This window comes from Salvelinus sp. IW2-2015, unplaced genomic scaffold (genome assembly GCF_002910315.2).
Source record: "Salvelinus sp. IW2-2015 unplaced genomic scaffold, ASM291031v2 Un_scaffold4556, whole genome shotgun sequence".
Lineage (NCBI taxonomy): Eukaryota > Metazoa > Chordata > Actinopteri > Salmoniformes > Salmonidae > Salvelinus > Salvelinus sp. IW2-2015.
The window spans coordinates 54,645-70,853 of record NW_019945826.1 but is presented as its reverse complement, the minus strand read 5'-3'; the positions used below and the strand labels follow the sequence as shown (position 1 = coordinate 70,853).

At 40.9% G+C, this 16,209-nt stretch overlaps 1 protein-coding gene across 1 annotated transcript; it reads right to left on the bottom strand.

Moving 5' to 3' along the window:
- Positions 1 to 248: 248 nt before the first annotated feature.
- LOC112077430 (Wilms tumor protein homolog) lies at positions 249 to 8,568 on the bottom strand (the record flags this gene model as incomplete). The annotated part of the gene is made up of 3 exons (XM_024143943.2): positions 7,686 to 8,568; positions 1,070 to 1,192; positions 249 to 348 (listed from the first exon to the last, which is right to left on the bottom strand). Coding segments are annotated over exons 1-3 (650 nt in total), but the record flags the coding sequence as incomplete, so codon positions are not given.
- Positions 8,569 to 16,209: the final 7,641 nt, after the last annotated feature.

The window sequence follows — 16,209 nt, the reverse complement described above, 5'->3', positions numbered from 1 at the left end:
AAATATATATATATTATTATCTCTATAGGACTTCCTGGTTGAAATATAAATACAGTACAATAAATACGAGTATCTATCTGTGATCATCACTGGAGTCAGATCCTAAATAACTATGTAGTCAAAATGAACCCTGGTATCCTAGCAACGGTAGCACAAACRTGTACAGTGTAATGGTATGACAGTCAGGCGTATGGATCTCAAGCTATAGAGACCCAAGGTGATGAGGAGGTTTGTGAACAGAAAGGTACCTGTTATAGTTCCTCAGCAGTAGAGCCTGGCTGGTTGGACAGTTCTCTGAGGAGGGGTGGCAACCAAACATAGGGGGAGGGGCAGGGTACTGCTGGTCACCTGCATAGCATACAGTAAATGAATCAGACAAACAAAGCAATGAATTAGCATAAAGACCTGTTGGACAGTAGTTACAGCACTATGAAACCACATGCTCAATATAACACCAGATTGGTCTGTTTTACCAGCTGACTATCTCTGCTGCTATATCCCCAGGAGTCACAGAGAAAAGATCTCTCATCCCCAAACACACGCAGACACAGACAGACAGACAGACAGACACACACCCACACAAACACCAATAAAAACCCATTTCCTCTAAACAATGATCAAAACAGCAGTCCTCCCAGAGGTGGTAAACCAATCAATCTCCTTTTAAAGGACCTACATAGCTCCTTCTCTGGTTCAGTTGTGGATTGGTCCCCTGATGGAGGTCAACATTCCACAAAGTCTCTCATTAAGCTGTGTCCTTATCATTTCCAGAGCCAGTATATTCATTTGACCAAAATGAACAGAAAACATACACAGCTTTGAATAAGAGCATAGCGAGAGGTGGTGTTGAAAACAGAGAGAGAGAAGTTGAGGGGAGAGAGAATGGATGGTAGTCATTTATAGCCCTGTAACCTCTGGGTGACTTCCTAACTAACCTTGCTGAGACCTCAGAGTCTTCATTGTTTGTGAGGTTAACTTTCACATGATGCACACACACACAAATACTAAAACAGGCACACACTATCATACACACAGGTGGACAGGAAGTGTTAAGGACAGTGATAGTTACCCATGGTAGTTGGAGGGGACAGGATGTCCTCGTGTTTGAAGGAATGACTGGAGAACTGAGGGGARTGGTGAGACGCAGTGTGASCATAGCTGGGAGCCCCGTCCAGACCTACTGTCCCATAACCTACAGAGAAMAGWCACATTATAAAGACAATACTTTCTCAGTTTCACCATTATGGCAGCATTTTGTAGGAAACTGTGAGTCTCCAGGAGCCGGACGGATATCTGAATCCTCATAGCAACATCACTGTAGTAAGTTTCTGACACCAGCTGAAACCCTGTCTCTACGTGTGAACGGCATATCATTCACGCTTTCTCAGTACGCTGGAGAGGAAAGTCGTATCCATGAGAATGATGAAGACAGTAAAATCTAAGGATCACATTGGGTGTGTGTGTGTCGTCTGCACATATGCTCCATACCACCGCGGCACGCACACTCACACACACGCACGACACACGCACACACACGACTACACACACACACACACACACACACGAGCACGACACACACACAGACACACACATACTACACGACAACATCACACACACACACACTCACCACACACACACAAGCACACACACACACCACACTTGCTCACACACCATACGAATGACATTAGCAGCGACAGGCAGTCAAAGGGGAGTGGTTGGACAGCTTCCTGAGGAAACTGACTCCCTACACGTCTCTAATTTACTGAGCCCTTCCAAGCCCACCACTGAACCCTCAGACTCACTTCATCAAAACTCACTATTCACACAGAATCAACAATACTCTCATGTTGCTCAGTTTATGCGGTCTGAAGCCTGCACATTACATTCCCACGGGCTGAAACTCCTATATATGGCCTCACAATTACCCGATCACACAGGGCTAAACCCATATATGAGCCTCACATTTACCGATCACACAGGCTAAACCCGTATATTGAGCCTCACATTACCAATCACAACAGGCTAAAACCTTTATGAGCCTCACATTACCGAATCACACAGGGCTAAAGACCCTATTATGAGCCTCACCATTACCGATCACACAGGCCTTAACCCTATGAAAGCCTACATTTACGATCACACAGGCTAAACCATATGAGCCCTCACATTACCGATCACACAGGCTAAACCCTATGAGCCTCACATTACGAATCACACAGGCTAAACCCATATATGAGCCTCACCATTACCGATTCACACAGGCTAAACCCATATATGAGCCTCACATTACCGACATCACACAGGCTAAACACCCTATATGCAGCGCGCACGGTAGCTTACCATGAATCACACGGGCTGCCAAATAAGCTCTGTCGCCTCGATATGAGCCTGAACACGATCTTCAATCACGATTCACACAGGCTAAAACCCTAATGAGCCCTCACATTCACCGATCGAGCCTCATGGACTTTAAATACCCTATGGAGCTCCGTCACATTTACGCAATATCACCCGCAAACCTTATTGAGCCTCAGTCATATCCACATTCACTATCAGAGCTAACACCCTATATGAGCGCTCACAGTTACCAATCCACACAGCTAAACACCTATATGATCCTTCACATTTACGCATCACACAGGCTAAACCCTATGAGCCTCACTTTACCAATCACACAGGCTAACCTATATGAGGCCTCACATTACCAGTCACACGGTGTGCCCTATTGAGCCTCTCACATTTACGATCACACATGGCCTAAAGCATGTATTGTAGTCCTCACGTGTACCATTTATCACACAGGCTAAACCCTCTGCAGCCTTCACATTACCGATCACACAGGCTAAAACCCTATTGAGCCTCACATTACCGATCACACAGGCTAAACCCTATATGAGCCTCACATTACGATCACACAGGCTAAACCCTATATGAGCCCTCACATTACCGATCACACAGGCTAAACCCTATATGAGCCATCACATATACCTAGTCACATCAGGCTAAACCACTATGCAGCCTCACATTACCAATCACACAGGCTAAACCCTATATGAGCCTCACATTACCATCACACAGGCTAACCCTATATGAGCCCTAAATTACCGATCACACAGGCTAAACCCTATATGAGCCTCACATTACCGATTCACACAGGCTAAAACCCTATATGAGCCTCACATTACCGATCACACAGGCTAAACCCTAATATGAGCCCTTTCACATACCAATCAACACAGGCTAAACACCTAATGAGCCTCACATATACCGAAATCACAACAGGCTAAACCCTATATGAGCCTCACATTACCGATCACACAGGCTAAACCCTATATGAAGCCTCACAATTACCGATACACACAGGCTAAACCCTATATGACTAATGGAAGTATGAAACAATACTGAAAATAGACTGTATCTTTGTTGACAAATTTTCAACATCATTTGACATCATCAATCATGTTTATTGCTGTTGTCAAATTGATAAAGTCTCAATATAGCACACAGGAAACAGAGAAATTTTGAAATAAAATATCTGTGAAACATTCCCCTGACTTATCTTCTGAGGTCAGATCTTGGAGGGAACAAGACCAAAATACTATTGGGACTAATAGAGAAACCCGTAGACAGCGCTGGTCTCATTTCCAACATTTGTTTTTAAATGAAATAAATGAACAATATGGGATTCGGAAATTGGGAGCAATATAGACCATAGATATTTTTTTTAGGCTTTGTGTAAATCTTGGATGTGAAACATCTGACCAATATATACATTTTGATTTAAAAAGCCTTTTCGGAGCGGAGAGCGTTTGCAATTTCGGCTCAGGACACGTTCTCCGTTGGAAGGAAAAGTGCTCTCAAGGTCTGGATAATAAAGTAAGTTTAAGTGTTAGTCTGTAAAAAGTGTGTTTGAATGTGAGGTGTTTTTGAAAACTACATGAAAACACTCAAACATTATCACACACAGAACACATGACATCAAATGCTACAACACTCCAGAAATCCTAAGAATCAGCCGTGTGTGTGTGTGTGTGTGTGTGTGTGTGTGTGTGTGTGTGTGTGCGTGCGTGCGTGCGTGCGTGCGTGCGTGCGTGCGTGCGTGCGTGCGTGCGTGCGTGCGTGCGTGGATGAACCAACGTGTGCGATGCGTGCATTAGTGCGTGCTGTGCGCACGTGTGTTATCAATTCCTATGGCACAGACAGTGACGGTCCAAGGTAATGTCCTTTTCCCACGCCCCGTATGGCTACTATACTGTTAGCTTTACTAGTCAACATCTTCACACCTCTTTAAACAACTTTTGAAGGCTTTATAGAGCATACATAAAGGCTTCATAAACACTACATAAATGCTTCACTAATCATCGTTAAGCTTATCTCATGCTCTGTAAAGGGTGTGTGRACATACATAGTGCGTTTTGTCACATTTGGCAATTCAACCTACARTGGTTTTGTCACCCTTTATACACCTTCTATTGARTATGACATACGCTTATAAATKATTTGTGAARCGTTTATGTAGTGCTTATGAAGCCTKTATGTATAGTATATAAAGCCTTTATAAGGTCTACTTTGTTTAAGGGGGGACCGRATAAACAGGAACATGACTGTAAATAGACACAGTAAGAAACTGTACAACTAGGAAAATTATRCAGGAAAATGTTGTCTTCCAAACAGGTCCATTTAAATCAGGAAACATTATGATAGGAATGTTTTTATTTGATATTTTCTATACTGCATTAGTATTTTAGTTTGTAAAAAAAATATGATTACATTGTTTTGACTGAGGGAAAAACACTAATAATGTAGCTAAAACTGGAAAAATATGATTACATGTTTTGACTGAGGGGAAAACACTAATAATGTAGCTAAACTGGAAAATATGATTACATTGTTTTGACTGAGGGAAAACACTAATAATGTAGCAAAACTGGGAAAATATGATTACATTGTTTTGACTGAGGGAAAACACTAATAATGTACTGAAACTGGGAAATATGATTACATTGTTTTGACTGAGGGGAAAACACTAATAATGTAGCTAAACTGGGAAAATATGATTACATTGTTTGACTGAGGGGAAAACACTAATAATGTAGCTAAACTGGGAAAATATGATTACATTGTTTGACTGAGGGAAACACTAATAATGTAGCTAAACTGGGAAAATATATGATCATTGTTGTTGACTGAGGAAAAACACTAATAATGTATCTAAACTGGGAAAATATGATTACATTGTTTTGACTGAGGGGAAAACACTAATAATGTAGCCAAACTGGGAAATATAATTACATTGTTTTGAATGAGGGGAAAACACAATAATGTAGCTAAACTGGAAAATAATTACATTGTTTTGACCGAGGGAAAAACTAATAAGTAGCAAACTGGAAAATATGATTACATGTTTGCAGGGGAAAACACTAATAAGTAGCTAAACTGGGAAAATATGTTACATTGTTTTGACCGAGGAAAAACATAATAATGTAGCTAAACTGAAAATATAATGACAATTAATAACAGTGAACGTTGTATTTACTCCATCTTCTCAGCTACGGATTCGGCCCATATTGAATTTGAATTGAGGTTGAAACAATTAATTAGGGAAAAGTGAACATAAAATTGTATTATAAAATTGGTGGTTTGTGCCCTGAATGCTGATTGGCTGAAAGCCGTGGTATATCAGACCATATATCATGGGTATGACAAAATATTTATTTTTATTGTTCTAATTACCTGGTAACCATTTATAATTTGCAATTAGGCATCTCGGGGGTTTGTGGTATATGGCCAATATACCACGGCTAAGGGCTGTGTCCTAGCACTCCGCGTGCGTCGTGCGTAAAACAGCACTTCTACGTGGTATATTGGCCATTATACCACACCAACTCGGGCCTAATTGCTTAATTAAACAACATGTGTATTATAAATATTTAGTGAACAACACGTTTATCATGCTATAATCATAGATATAATAATGTTGTACAGCCACCACATCTATGAGTGAATATGTGTCCGTCTTGACAACATTCTTCTGTGATAGCTAGGTAGAAACAGATTCAGTTCATTATGTCAGCGATTACTATAGTTAACAATGTCCCGTTTATGTCATTTAAAAATATATGGTGATTTTTTTACAAACAAAAAAATGTAAATGCAGAATGATGAGAAATGATCAAATGAACTTAAATAACTGATGGTTTGAAATTAGTTGAATAACAAAGAATACAGTTTTACCAAAATAATGTCCATAACTACAGCACCAAAAACAATATTAATTTGTAAGTTTTACTAAATAATGTCCATAACACAGCATCAAAACAATATTCATTTGTAAGTTTTACTAAATAATTTCCATAACTACAGCACCAAAACAATATTAATTGTAAGTTTTCCAAAATAATGTCCATAACTACAGCACCAAAACAATATTCGTGTCAAGTTTTACAAAATAATGTCCATAACTACAGCACCAAAACAATATTCATTTGTAAGTTTTATAAACAGTTGATAAAAGGTTTTGTAATATTTTTTGTGTTATTTAGATTTAGATTCCAAGATTATTTCAACCTAAAATAATACTGGGGGGGGGGTTAAAGGGGAAATCTGCAGTTGCTACATCCATTTTGGGATTTATAAACTATGTACACATTGATTCTTCAATAATATCATTTATAAATGCCTCATGAGCTTAGTTCAACTGTCCTACCTCATCAGAACCCAACATATAAGCTTGTTTTGCTACAATGTTTGTAAATAAAGTAAATGTAAATAAACACTAGACTATAAACACAGTATATAGTCTCAATTCATGGTTAAAACTATCATTTTTATATCATGGATGGCCAGGTCTTGCATCCATAGCTCTGTCTATGTATTTGAGAGAGGTTACATTTCTCCAGCTCAATCCCTCAGCTTTTTACCAAAACAGGGATGAGGAAAACACTTTGTTATTGTTTCAACCGCTAATTGCCCCTTTAACTGGGATATTACAATCAACAATACATTTATAGCASTATTTAAATGTTGTATTTTTTTTAAATACTGCTTTTTGTATTATTATGTTTCATTATTTTGAAGCACCATGTTGTTTGAGAATAAAAGTGAAAGTGAACGTGTTGAACACAGGCTGAGGGAGACTCTAGGCCATATTGTTGCATTAACTCCGTGAGTCGGGCCACCGATGGGAAAACTTACAGCTCTCTTCCCTGTACAGGGCAGAACGACCCTGTGTAGTACAAAACATCCTGTTCAGACACAACACTATGGACAAGCCCCAAACATCAACTCTGGACAATTACACCCAATACAAATAGACACAGTCCAACACATACACACAATGACCCAGGAAGTACGGCATGGTCACATGAGAAATTCACAGACACACACCGTCACTGACATCAGAAAGTGTAGGTGCAACGCTGATGGCCTCACAATCAATCAATCAAATGTATTCATAAAGCCCTTTTTACATCAGCAATTGTCATAAAGTGCTTATACAGAAACCCAGCCTAAAACCCCAAACAGAAAGCAATGCAGATGTAAAATAACTTTGGCCTTGAGTGGTGAGGAGTAGACAGCTTAGYTTGAGCTGAATTCAAGAGATGCTGCAGAGGATAGAGTGAGCCCAGAGAGGGTCAATGAGGTGGCTATAGAGGAGGAGAGAGGGGAGCAGAGAGCAGCCTTACCCTGGTTCCTGTGGGTTGGCGGGCTGTCCACACAGCCTGGGAGGTAAGCTCCATTAGGAAACACCCTGGACTGGCTTGGAGCTGGCTCACCGAAGGCCCCAACCCTACAGGGGCTTGTCCCAGTGAACTGGCCAGAGAAGTGCAACGTGAAGGCCCCCAGGCCACAGTGAGGGTCCTCCAGAGGGTCCGTGGAGCCCCAGCCGGGCTCCTGCTTGATGAGGGAGTGGTGGGAGGGCAGGGAACCRTAGGGAGAGCCAGGGTGGAGGTCGAGGTAAGGTGCCCACTGAGGGGCACCCCCAACGGGCAGGCCACAGCCCCCGCTGCTCACTGGTAGGGAGGGTACAGAGGGCACCAGGGGTAAGAGAGAGCTCAGGTCTCGCACCTCGGAACCCATGGACCCCATCATCCCATACGGCTCTGTCAGCATCAGGGAGGGTGGCAGGAGATGGACCCTGAAAAACACAACCACCTGAGAGGCAGAGACTGGAACAGACTCCTGAAGCGCAGAGGGGAGGATAGTCGAAAAATCTAACTATATATGAGTGTGAGAGCCTCCTTAGGAACAGTTTGATTGAAAAAAATTGAAAAAAATAGTTGAGGCGACTTCTCTTCGATGCGATTTAATTCGATGCAATTTAACCTGGAACCAAACGCACAGTCAAAAAGTCCACCAACGAACCATCTTTTTCCACTTGGATCCTCTCTGTTTCAGTCCATTTCAGCGATCGTCCAATGGAGTCCAATGGAGTGTTCAGGTTGTCAGTTCAGTGGAAAGGCCAGAGAGTGTAGTATCACAGCCGTGTGGATGCTGTGCTGTGTGGGAGTGTGTGTAGTAGTAACAGTGCCTTGTCTCTGAGTGTGATGTCTGGTTTTCCTTACACTGCTGAAGGCTCTACTGCCTTACTCACAGGCCAGGGGGAGGAGCAAAGACCGAAAGGCAGAAAGGATGACTCCTTCACTTTATCCACTACAGGCACACCATAGAGATAGATAGAGGACTATTGCCCAAAAGACCATTTTAGCATGGGCAGCACTATGGAGGACTTTCACCATTTTGAAGTTGTCAACTGGGTAGGACTTCCTATGGGTCATTTTATTTGTGAGCAAACATTCCATAACTGCAGGGGGCAAATCTTTGACCAGATAGGGGGTGGCAGGTAGCCGAGCGGTTAAGAGCATTGAGCCAGTAACCGAAAGGTCACTGGTTCAAATCCCAGAGCCAACTAGGTGAAAAATCTGTCAATGTGCCCTTAAGCAAGGCACTTAACCCTAATTGCTCCTGTAAGTCGCTCTGGGTAAGAGCTTCTGCTAAATGTAAAAATGTTTGTACCTGTTTAAACAACAATCTCCAGGTGGCAGTATGCACCTTTTAAGTTTGTTTACCGACTCATAGTAGTAGAATAAAATGGACTACTTCAAAATGGAGGTGGCCTCAATGGCCATGCACATCATAATGGGACAGATACAATGATGTGATGTTTATCTAAGTCTATGGATCGTTCTAAACATGGATCGTTCTAAACATGGATCGTTCTAAACATGGATGTTCTAAGTATGGATGTTCTAAATATGGATAGTTCTATACATGGATCGTTCTAAACATGGATCGTTCTAAACATGGATCGTTCTATACATGGATCGTTCTAAACATGGATAGTTCTAAACATGGATGTTCTAAATATGGATGTTCTAAACATGGATCGTTCTAAACATGGATGTTCTTAATATGGATGTTCTAAACATGGATGTTCTAAACATGGATCGTTCTAAACATGATTTCTAATACATGATCGTTCTAAGATCGGATGTTTCTAAACATAGGATGTTCATACATGGATCTTCTAAATAGAGTTCTAAAACATGGAATGTTCTAATACGATGGATGTTCTAACATAATGGATCTCTAAAACATGCATTCCCTAAATTCCTTTTATCTGACATTTTATTATTTATTCTGACTATTTTCACACACAGAAGAAATCCCCTAGCTGCTACATATGAGCTTATTGACAATTTAACAACTCAATTATACCTTTTTATCAGCCATTAAAATATGTTAAGCAGTTAAAATCTGTTTTTGACTACAAAAACCAAAAATACAGCAATTCAATCAAAGCCTACTGTTTGCGCTACAATATTGTCCACTTATTTGCACAGCTTTGTCATTCTTTTTTATATAAAGATTTATTAGCTGTGTTCCGTTGGAGCACAGCACACAATTATTTTTGCCAAACTTCGTGTTAAACTTGATGACAGCTTTGGGAGAGCTTGAAAGCTTCCGAGGGCCCAGCTGCTCCTCCGTGCGCGAGCGTTTCATCCACATCCCAAGACACGTATTCGCTCGCTAATAAGCACAAAAACAAAAGATCCGCTCACAGTCAAACAAAAAATTATACACATAATACTTGCGTCGATAATAAATTCCATATCATCGAAAAGTTGATCAAACTATTACAAAATATAGCGTCTAAATAAAAGCCTAAATATGTCTATTATCAGACTGTTTATCAATAACAAATGTTTCCACGTTAAAATAGGATAGGGCTAAAAACAATTCCCGTATATTTAATTACTTATAAATCAAAACAATTATTACGAATCTACTGTATAATATTGCCTACTTACTATGTGTAACGGGTACAATGCACAATCCCCTTAAATACAATTTAAGAAAAATAGCCTAGTCTGCAATAAAAACAATTGTTCATATTCACTTCTTGAACTAAATGAAACTGAAACAAATTATTTACTGGCTAATGTGAATATTTGAATTGATGGACCTTATAAAAATATATTGACGCTTACGACAGCATCTCGCTGCTGCTGCGGTAATTATTATATTGGTTGTTGCCAAGGGATTATCTTTGACTAGAGAGGTGATGACCCAGGTTTTGATGACTGGGACAAAAGAATGGAGCGACAGGATCTGGAATTCTGGAAAATTCCATAGCTTCTGAAACATGAAGATTCAAAGGTTCCCCCACAGCAAAATTCCCAGTGTTAAATCAACACTGAGAGTGTCAAATGTAACACTGGTCCAGTTCTACTAGCGCACACGTTTCAGTCAACACCTTTCAAGTGAATGTAGAGTTTCCACCATGCTGTATGATAGTGACAGAGACATGTGTTGTTTCTGTCCTGTGGCCTACGCCAAGGAAGATCCTAAGTGAATATGTTACTTGAAAATAAAATTATTTAACACAATACAACACATAAGGCCTCTTTTGAGGCCTAGTTTTACCCTAATACAGTGACCTGAAACTCGTGGTCCTGCAAGTTACATATATGCTGCTTGCAAAGTGATGTGTAATCCATATTGAATCCAGTCAGAGGCTATATACAATATTTGAATATTCACCGCCCTGACCAACTACACCATAGAAAAACAATGGCTCTCTATGGCAGGCGTACATGATCCAAACTGTTACTTGGACTTATCACACCCTTTACGGAAATGGTAAACCAGAGCCGCCACCAAAGCTGGTGGATCCGCGAGCTGAGCGGTTCTTCATCCTGCACCAGAGCCCGCCCCCGATGCAGCGGCTCCGCGGATACGGCGTCTTCATCCCGCACCAGAGCCGCCACCAAAGCTGGCGGATCCACGAGCTGAGTGGGTACTTCGTCCCGCACCGGAGCTGCCACCAACACTAATCACCCCCCCAACCCTCCCCATTTGGTTTCAGGTTTTGCGGCCGGAGTCCTCACTTTTGGGGGGGGTACTGTCATGCCCTGACCATAGAGAGCCATTGTTTCTCTATGATGTAGTAGGTCAGGGCGTGACTAGGGGGTGATCTAGTATATCTATGTCTATGTTGTGTTCTAGTTTCTTTTTCTATGTTGGTGTTTTGTATGATTCCCAATTAGAGGCAGCTGGTAATCGTTGTCTCTAATTGGGGATCATATTTAAGTAGTTATTTTTCCCACCTGTGTTTGTGGGATCTTGTTTATGTGTAGTTGCCTGTGAGCACTCCATTGTCTTCACGTTTCGTTCATTCTTTATTGTTTTTGTGCGTTTTCAGTTAATAAACATGTGGAAACCATATCACGCTGCACCTTGGTCCGATAATTCTTATGACGAACGTGACAGATTAGTTTAGAATTCTTTTTTTATTTATATTTGAGTAGCAGAATATTAATTAATCAATCAATGCAAAACATAGATATTGAAACAAACAATTATAAAAACCAATCTGCAATAGAGCATGCTGGGAAATATGATAGTAATAGCGGTGGTTTTGATTTAACTCTGGTTATTAAACCAACACTGTGGTTATTTTTACACCAATGAGCTTTAATTTAACACTTACAGAGTTAAAGATGCACTATGCAGAAATAGCTCCTCCATTTCCTGGTTGCTAAAATTCTAATAGTTTGCCTAATTTCAGTTTATATGACAAGACAATCAAATGTAATGTAGAGAATCATTGTACCATCTAAACCGCTGTGAAATATATTTTACAACCAAAAATATTGTATTTTCAGTTGTTTGAAGCTGGTGTACAAAACCGAAAGTAAAAGACACAAAAACTAAACTTACAAACGGAAAGCATAGCACACATAGAATAGATTTACTGCTTCTTAGACTTGCTTTCAATGAGAATGACAGATCTGTAACTCATATTTCTATGTGAATTTTGTCAGGTCGCCCAACAAGTTTCATATTGTAACTTTAATTTAACACCTGAATTATCACTAGAAATGTTACACTGAAAATTCAACACTAGGTAACATTAATCAATTTGCTGTGTCTCCTTTCGCTCACTGATAATATACCAACACACACATGTGGAAAGAATTTATTTAAAAAAAAGTAGTTTAGGTCATTTAAGGGTATCAAGGGTGTAGTGTTTTAGGAAATACAACAGGTATTCACATTTAAATTCACTTCCTGACTGAATTAAAAACTTAATTGACCTCAATTCTGACACCAAACCTCACTAATACCCTGTATCTAATACAAATCAAATGTTCCCTCATAATTTAAAGTGGCAATCTGCAGTTCAAACAACAACAAAGTGGATCCACCTTTTTGGGTAAACAGCTTAGGGATGGGGGTGGGGAAATATAACCACTCTCAAATTCATAGATGGGGCTATGGATGCAATGACTGACCATCCATGAGATCAAAGTGATAGTTTTAACCATGTTGTGAAGCTTTATCGTGTTTGTTTACAATTACTTTAAAAACAATGGAGTAAAACAATCTTGTTTTTTGGGTTCTGATGGGGTTAAACAGTCTTCTGTGTTGGGTTCTGATGGGGTTAAACAGTCTTTTCTGTGTTGGGTTTCTGATGGGTTAAACAGTCTTCTGTGTTTGGGTTCTGATGGGGTTAAACAGTCCTCTTTGTTGGGTTCTGATGGGGTTAAACAGTCTTCTGTGTTGGGTTCTGATGGGGTTAAAACAGTCTCTGTGTTGGGTTCTGATGGGGTTAAACAGTCTTCTGTTGTTGGGTTCTGATGGGGTTAAAACAGTCTTCTGTGTTGGGTTCTGATGGGGTTAAACAGTCTTCTGTGTTGGGTTCTAATGGGGTTTAAACAGTCTTCTGTGTTGGGTCTAATGGGGTTAAACAGTCTTCTGTGTTGGGTTCTGATGGGGTTAAACAGTCTTCTGTGTTGGGGTTTCTGATGGGGTTAAACAGTCTTCTGTGTTGGGTTCTAAATGGGGTTAACAAGTCCTCTGTGTTTGGGTTCTAATGGGGTTAAAACAGTCCTCAATGGGGTTAAACAGTCCTCTGTGTTGGGTTCTGATGGGGTTAAACAGTTGAACTAAGCTCATGAGGCATTTATAAGGTACTTGTATATTCTTCAAGAATCAYTAGGAATGTGAAAGTAATCCAGCGGTTGCTACATCCCTGATGAAGGGAGGTGATGAGAAGCTCCACACCCTGTTTCTCCTCTCATGACTGTGGCTAGCGGTCCACTGAAAAGCCACTTGATTGGTTATGTCTTACTTTACTCTCCATGGGTCTGGGTTGTGGGCTAGGCTCCAGTAGGATGAGGGCCTGCCTCAGGGAACTGCTACCCAGGAATTGAGTGAGGTTAGTGGGCCGCTTCTCGTCACCACCTCCTCTCCTACCACCACCTCCACTATGTGGAATTTCCTCCAGTCTGGTACTCCAGAGAAAGTCACTGACCCCTGATTCAACTGTAGGAAGGAGGGAGGCGGAGGCAGGGAGGGGGGGAAGAGTCTGTCAGGAATGGATAGCCCAGTGTGTCAGAGTGTGCTCTGTTTTATCATTATCCAGGGAATTAAAGCTACCGGAGAAAGTCCTCACTTTGACATTAGACTGAGAAATACATACAGCAGACTCTCACTGTAGAAGTGAAGAAATCAACATATCTGGGTGAAAAGACAATACATTAAATGAACTTTATTTATCCATGTAGGAACATTGTTTCTGGGCTTAAAGCGGAGATACAGACAACATACACCAACAGACAGGACAGATTCTTACATTAACACACTTCCTGTTGCTTGACTCAACAGACATTGAGTGCTGATGAAGTATTATTGCTGTTATTCTGTTTTCAGACAGTGTGACGCAACGGACGTCTCGCTATGGCCTGGATGAAGAAATGTTCTTTCAATGTTTTCCCTTTTCACAACGTTTGCCAAGGAAGTGTCACAGTTCCTATATGTGTTGGTTATTGTGGTGAAGGGACGGGATGACTGGACACATAGAGGCTGATTCACTGCTTGAGTTAGAGGACATATTTACTAAGAGTTTGCACCATGACCTCCCGTTATGTAGTAATTGGTCATTAATAAATCCATATTCACGATAAATCCAACACCATTTTAATCTATTCACATCCTTGAAATGAGAAGGTTGTGGTGATGAAAAGAACAGTGTGCTCTCCGGCACTCACCTCTTATTTCTGGGACAAAAATAGTGCAAAGGCAGCTTTCTCTCCGAAGGAGCACACAGGCATTCTGAAGACTCCAGGCGGCCATTTTGACAAATTACAGCAAAAAAAAGAATGGCTGCCCAAACAATTCTAATGTATTTCTTCCCATCCATGGCAAACAACAAATTATCTTGGTATAAAACATGACTAGCAATAGGTCTTCAGACCTCCCCAAATATATTTCTGAGGAAAAAAGAAAACTATAATTTGCTGACCCAAGACATATACCCTGGCTATGCATTACCCGTGGAGTAGTTATTAAGAGGGTTCTATCAAAGTGTTGAGGCCAGGAGAAACAGACTGCCTTCAGAGTTATGAGTGATGGCCGCCCCCAAATACCCTCTCAGTCCCCTGATCAATCTGTGGTTAACTCCCGGTTTAAACAACATCGCCTCCGGAGAGGAAGGGAAATGGTCAGTGTTGCCTCTGACCCTGAACAGGGGTACATATCACTGAGCCAGATTGATCTAAGGCTCAGGTGAAAGTGAATGAAATGAGAGGGGAGGCTGTTTTCACATGGAGAAGTGAATATCAACAAGGGTGCCGTTGACTGTGGTAGGACCTGATTGATTTTCACTTTTTAATTTAAACATGAAAAGGGACTCCCTTCACAAAAAGATTGCAGTTTTAAACTGCAGTAAAGTGCAGGAACTGCAGTCGACTGTGGGATTTTGGACCCAGTTATTGCAGAATAAACTGCACTCTGACTGCAATCTTTTTTTTGTAAGGGATGTTCATCACAGCACACTATGCAGTAAAATGTTATATTTTACAACGGCGTACATTATGCTCAGAACCGTCAGTTAGCTAGAGGGACCCAGCAAACGCCCCAGGGTTGACATTCAGCATGGAACACAGTGTACTAAGCCACAGAGTAGTGTTGCTGACCATCGCACATGGAACACCAGTGTACTAAGAGCACGGTAGGTGTTGCTACTCTATATAGAAACCCAGTGTACTAAGCACAGATGAGTGTTTCCCTGACTCTAATATAGAACCCAGCTGTTCTAAGCACAGGCGAAGTGTTTGCTGACTCTAATATAGAAACCCAGTGTACTAAGCACAGAGAAGTGTTGCCTGACTCTAATATAGAACCAGATGTACCCTAAGCACAGGAAGTGTTGCTGACTCTAACATAGAACCCAGTGTACTAAGCACAGAGAAGTGTGCTGACTCTAATATAGAACCCAGTGTACTAAGCACAGAGAGTGTTCTGACCATCTAATATAGAAACCCAGTGTACTAAGCCAGCGAAAGTGTTGCTGACTCTAATATCAGAAACCCAGTGTACTAAGCACAGAGAGTAGTGTTCCTGACTCTAATATAAGAAACCACATGTACTAGCCACAGAAGAGTGTTTGCTGACTCTAATATAGAAACCCAGATACTGCTACTAGAGACACAGAGAAGTGTTCTGACATTCTATATATAGAACAACCATCGTGGTACTAAGCCACAGAGAAGTGTTCTGACTCTCAATATAAACCCAGTGTACTAAGCACCGAGAAGTGTTGCTGGACTCTACTATAGGAAACCCAGTGTAACTAAGCACAGAGATGTTTGCTGACATCACATGAACACATGTGTCTAAGCACAGAGAAGTGTTGCTGACTCA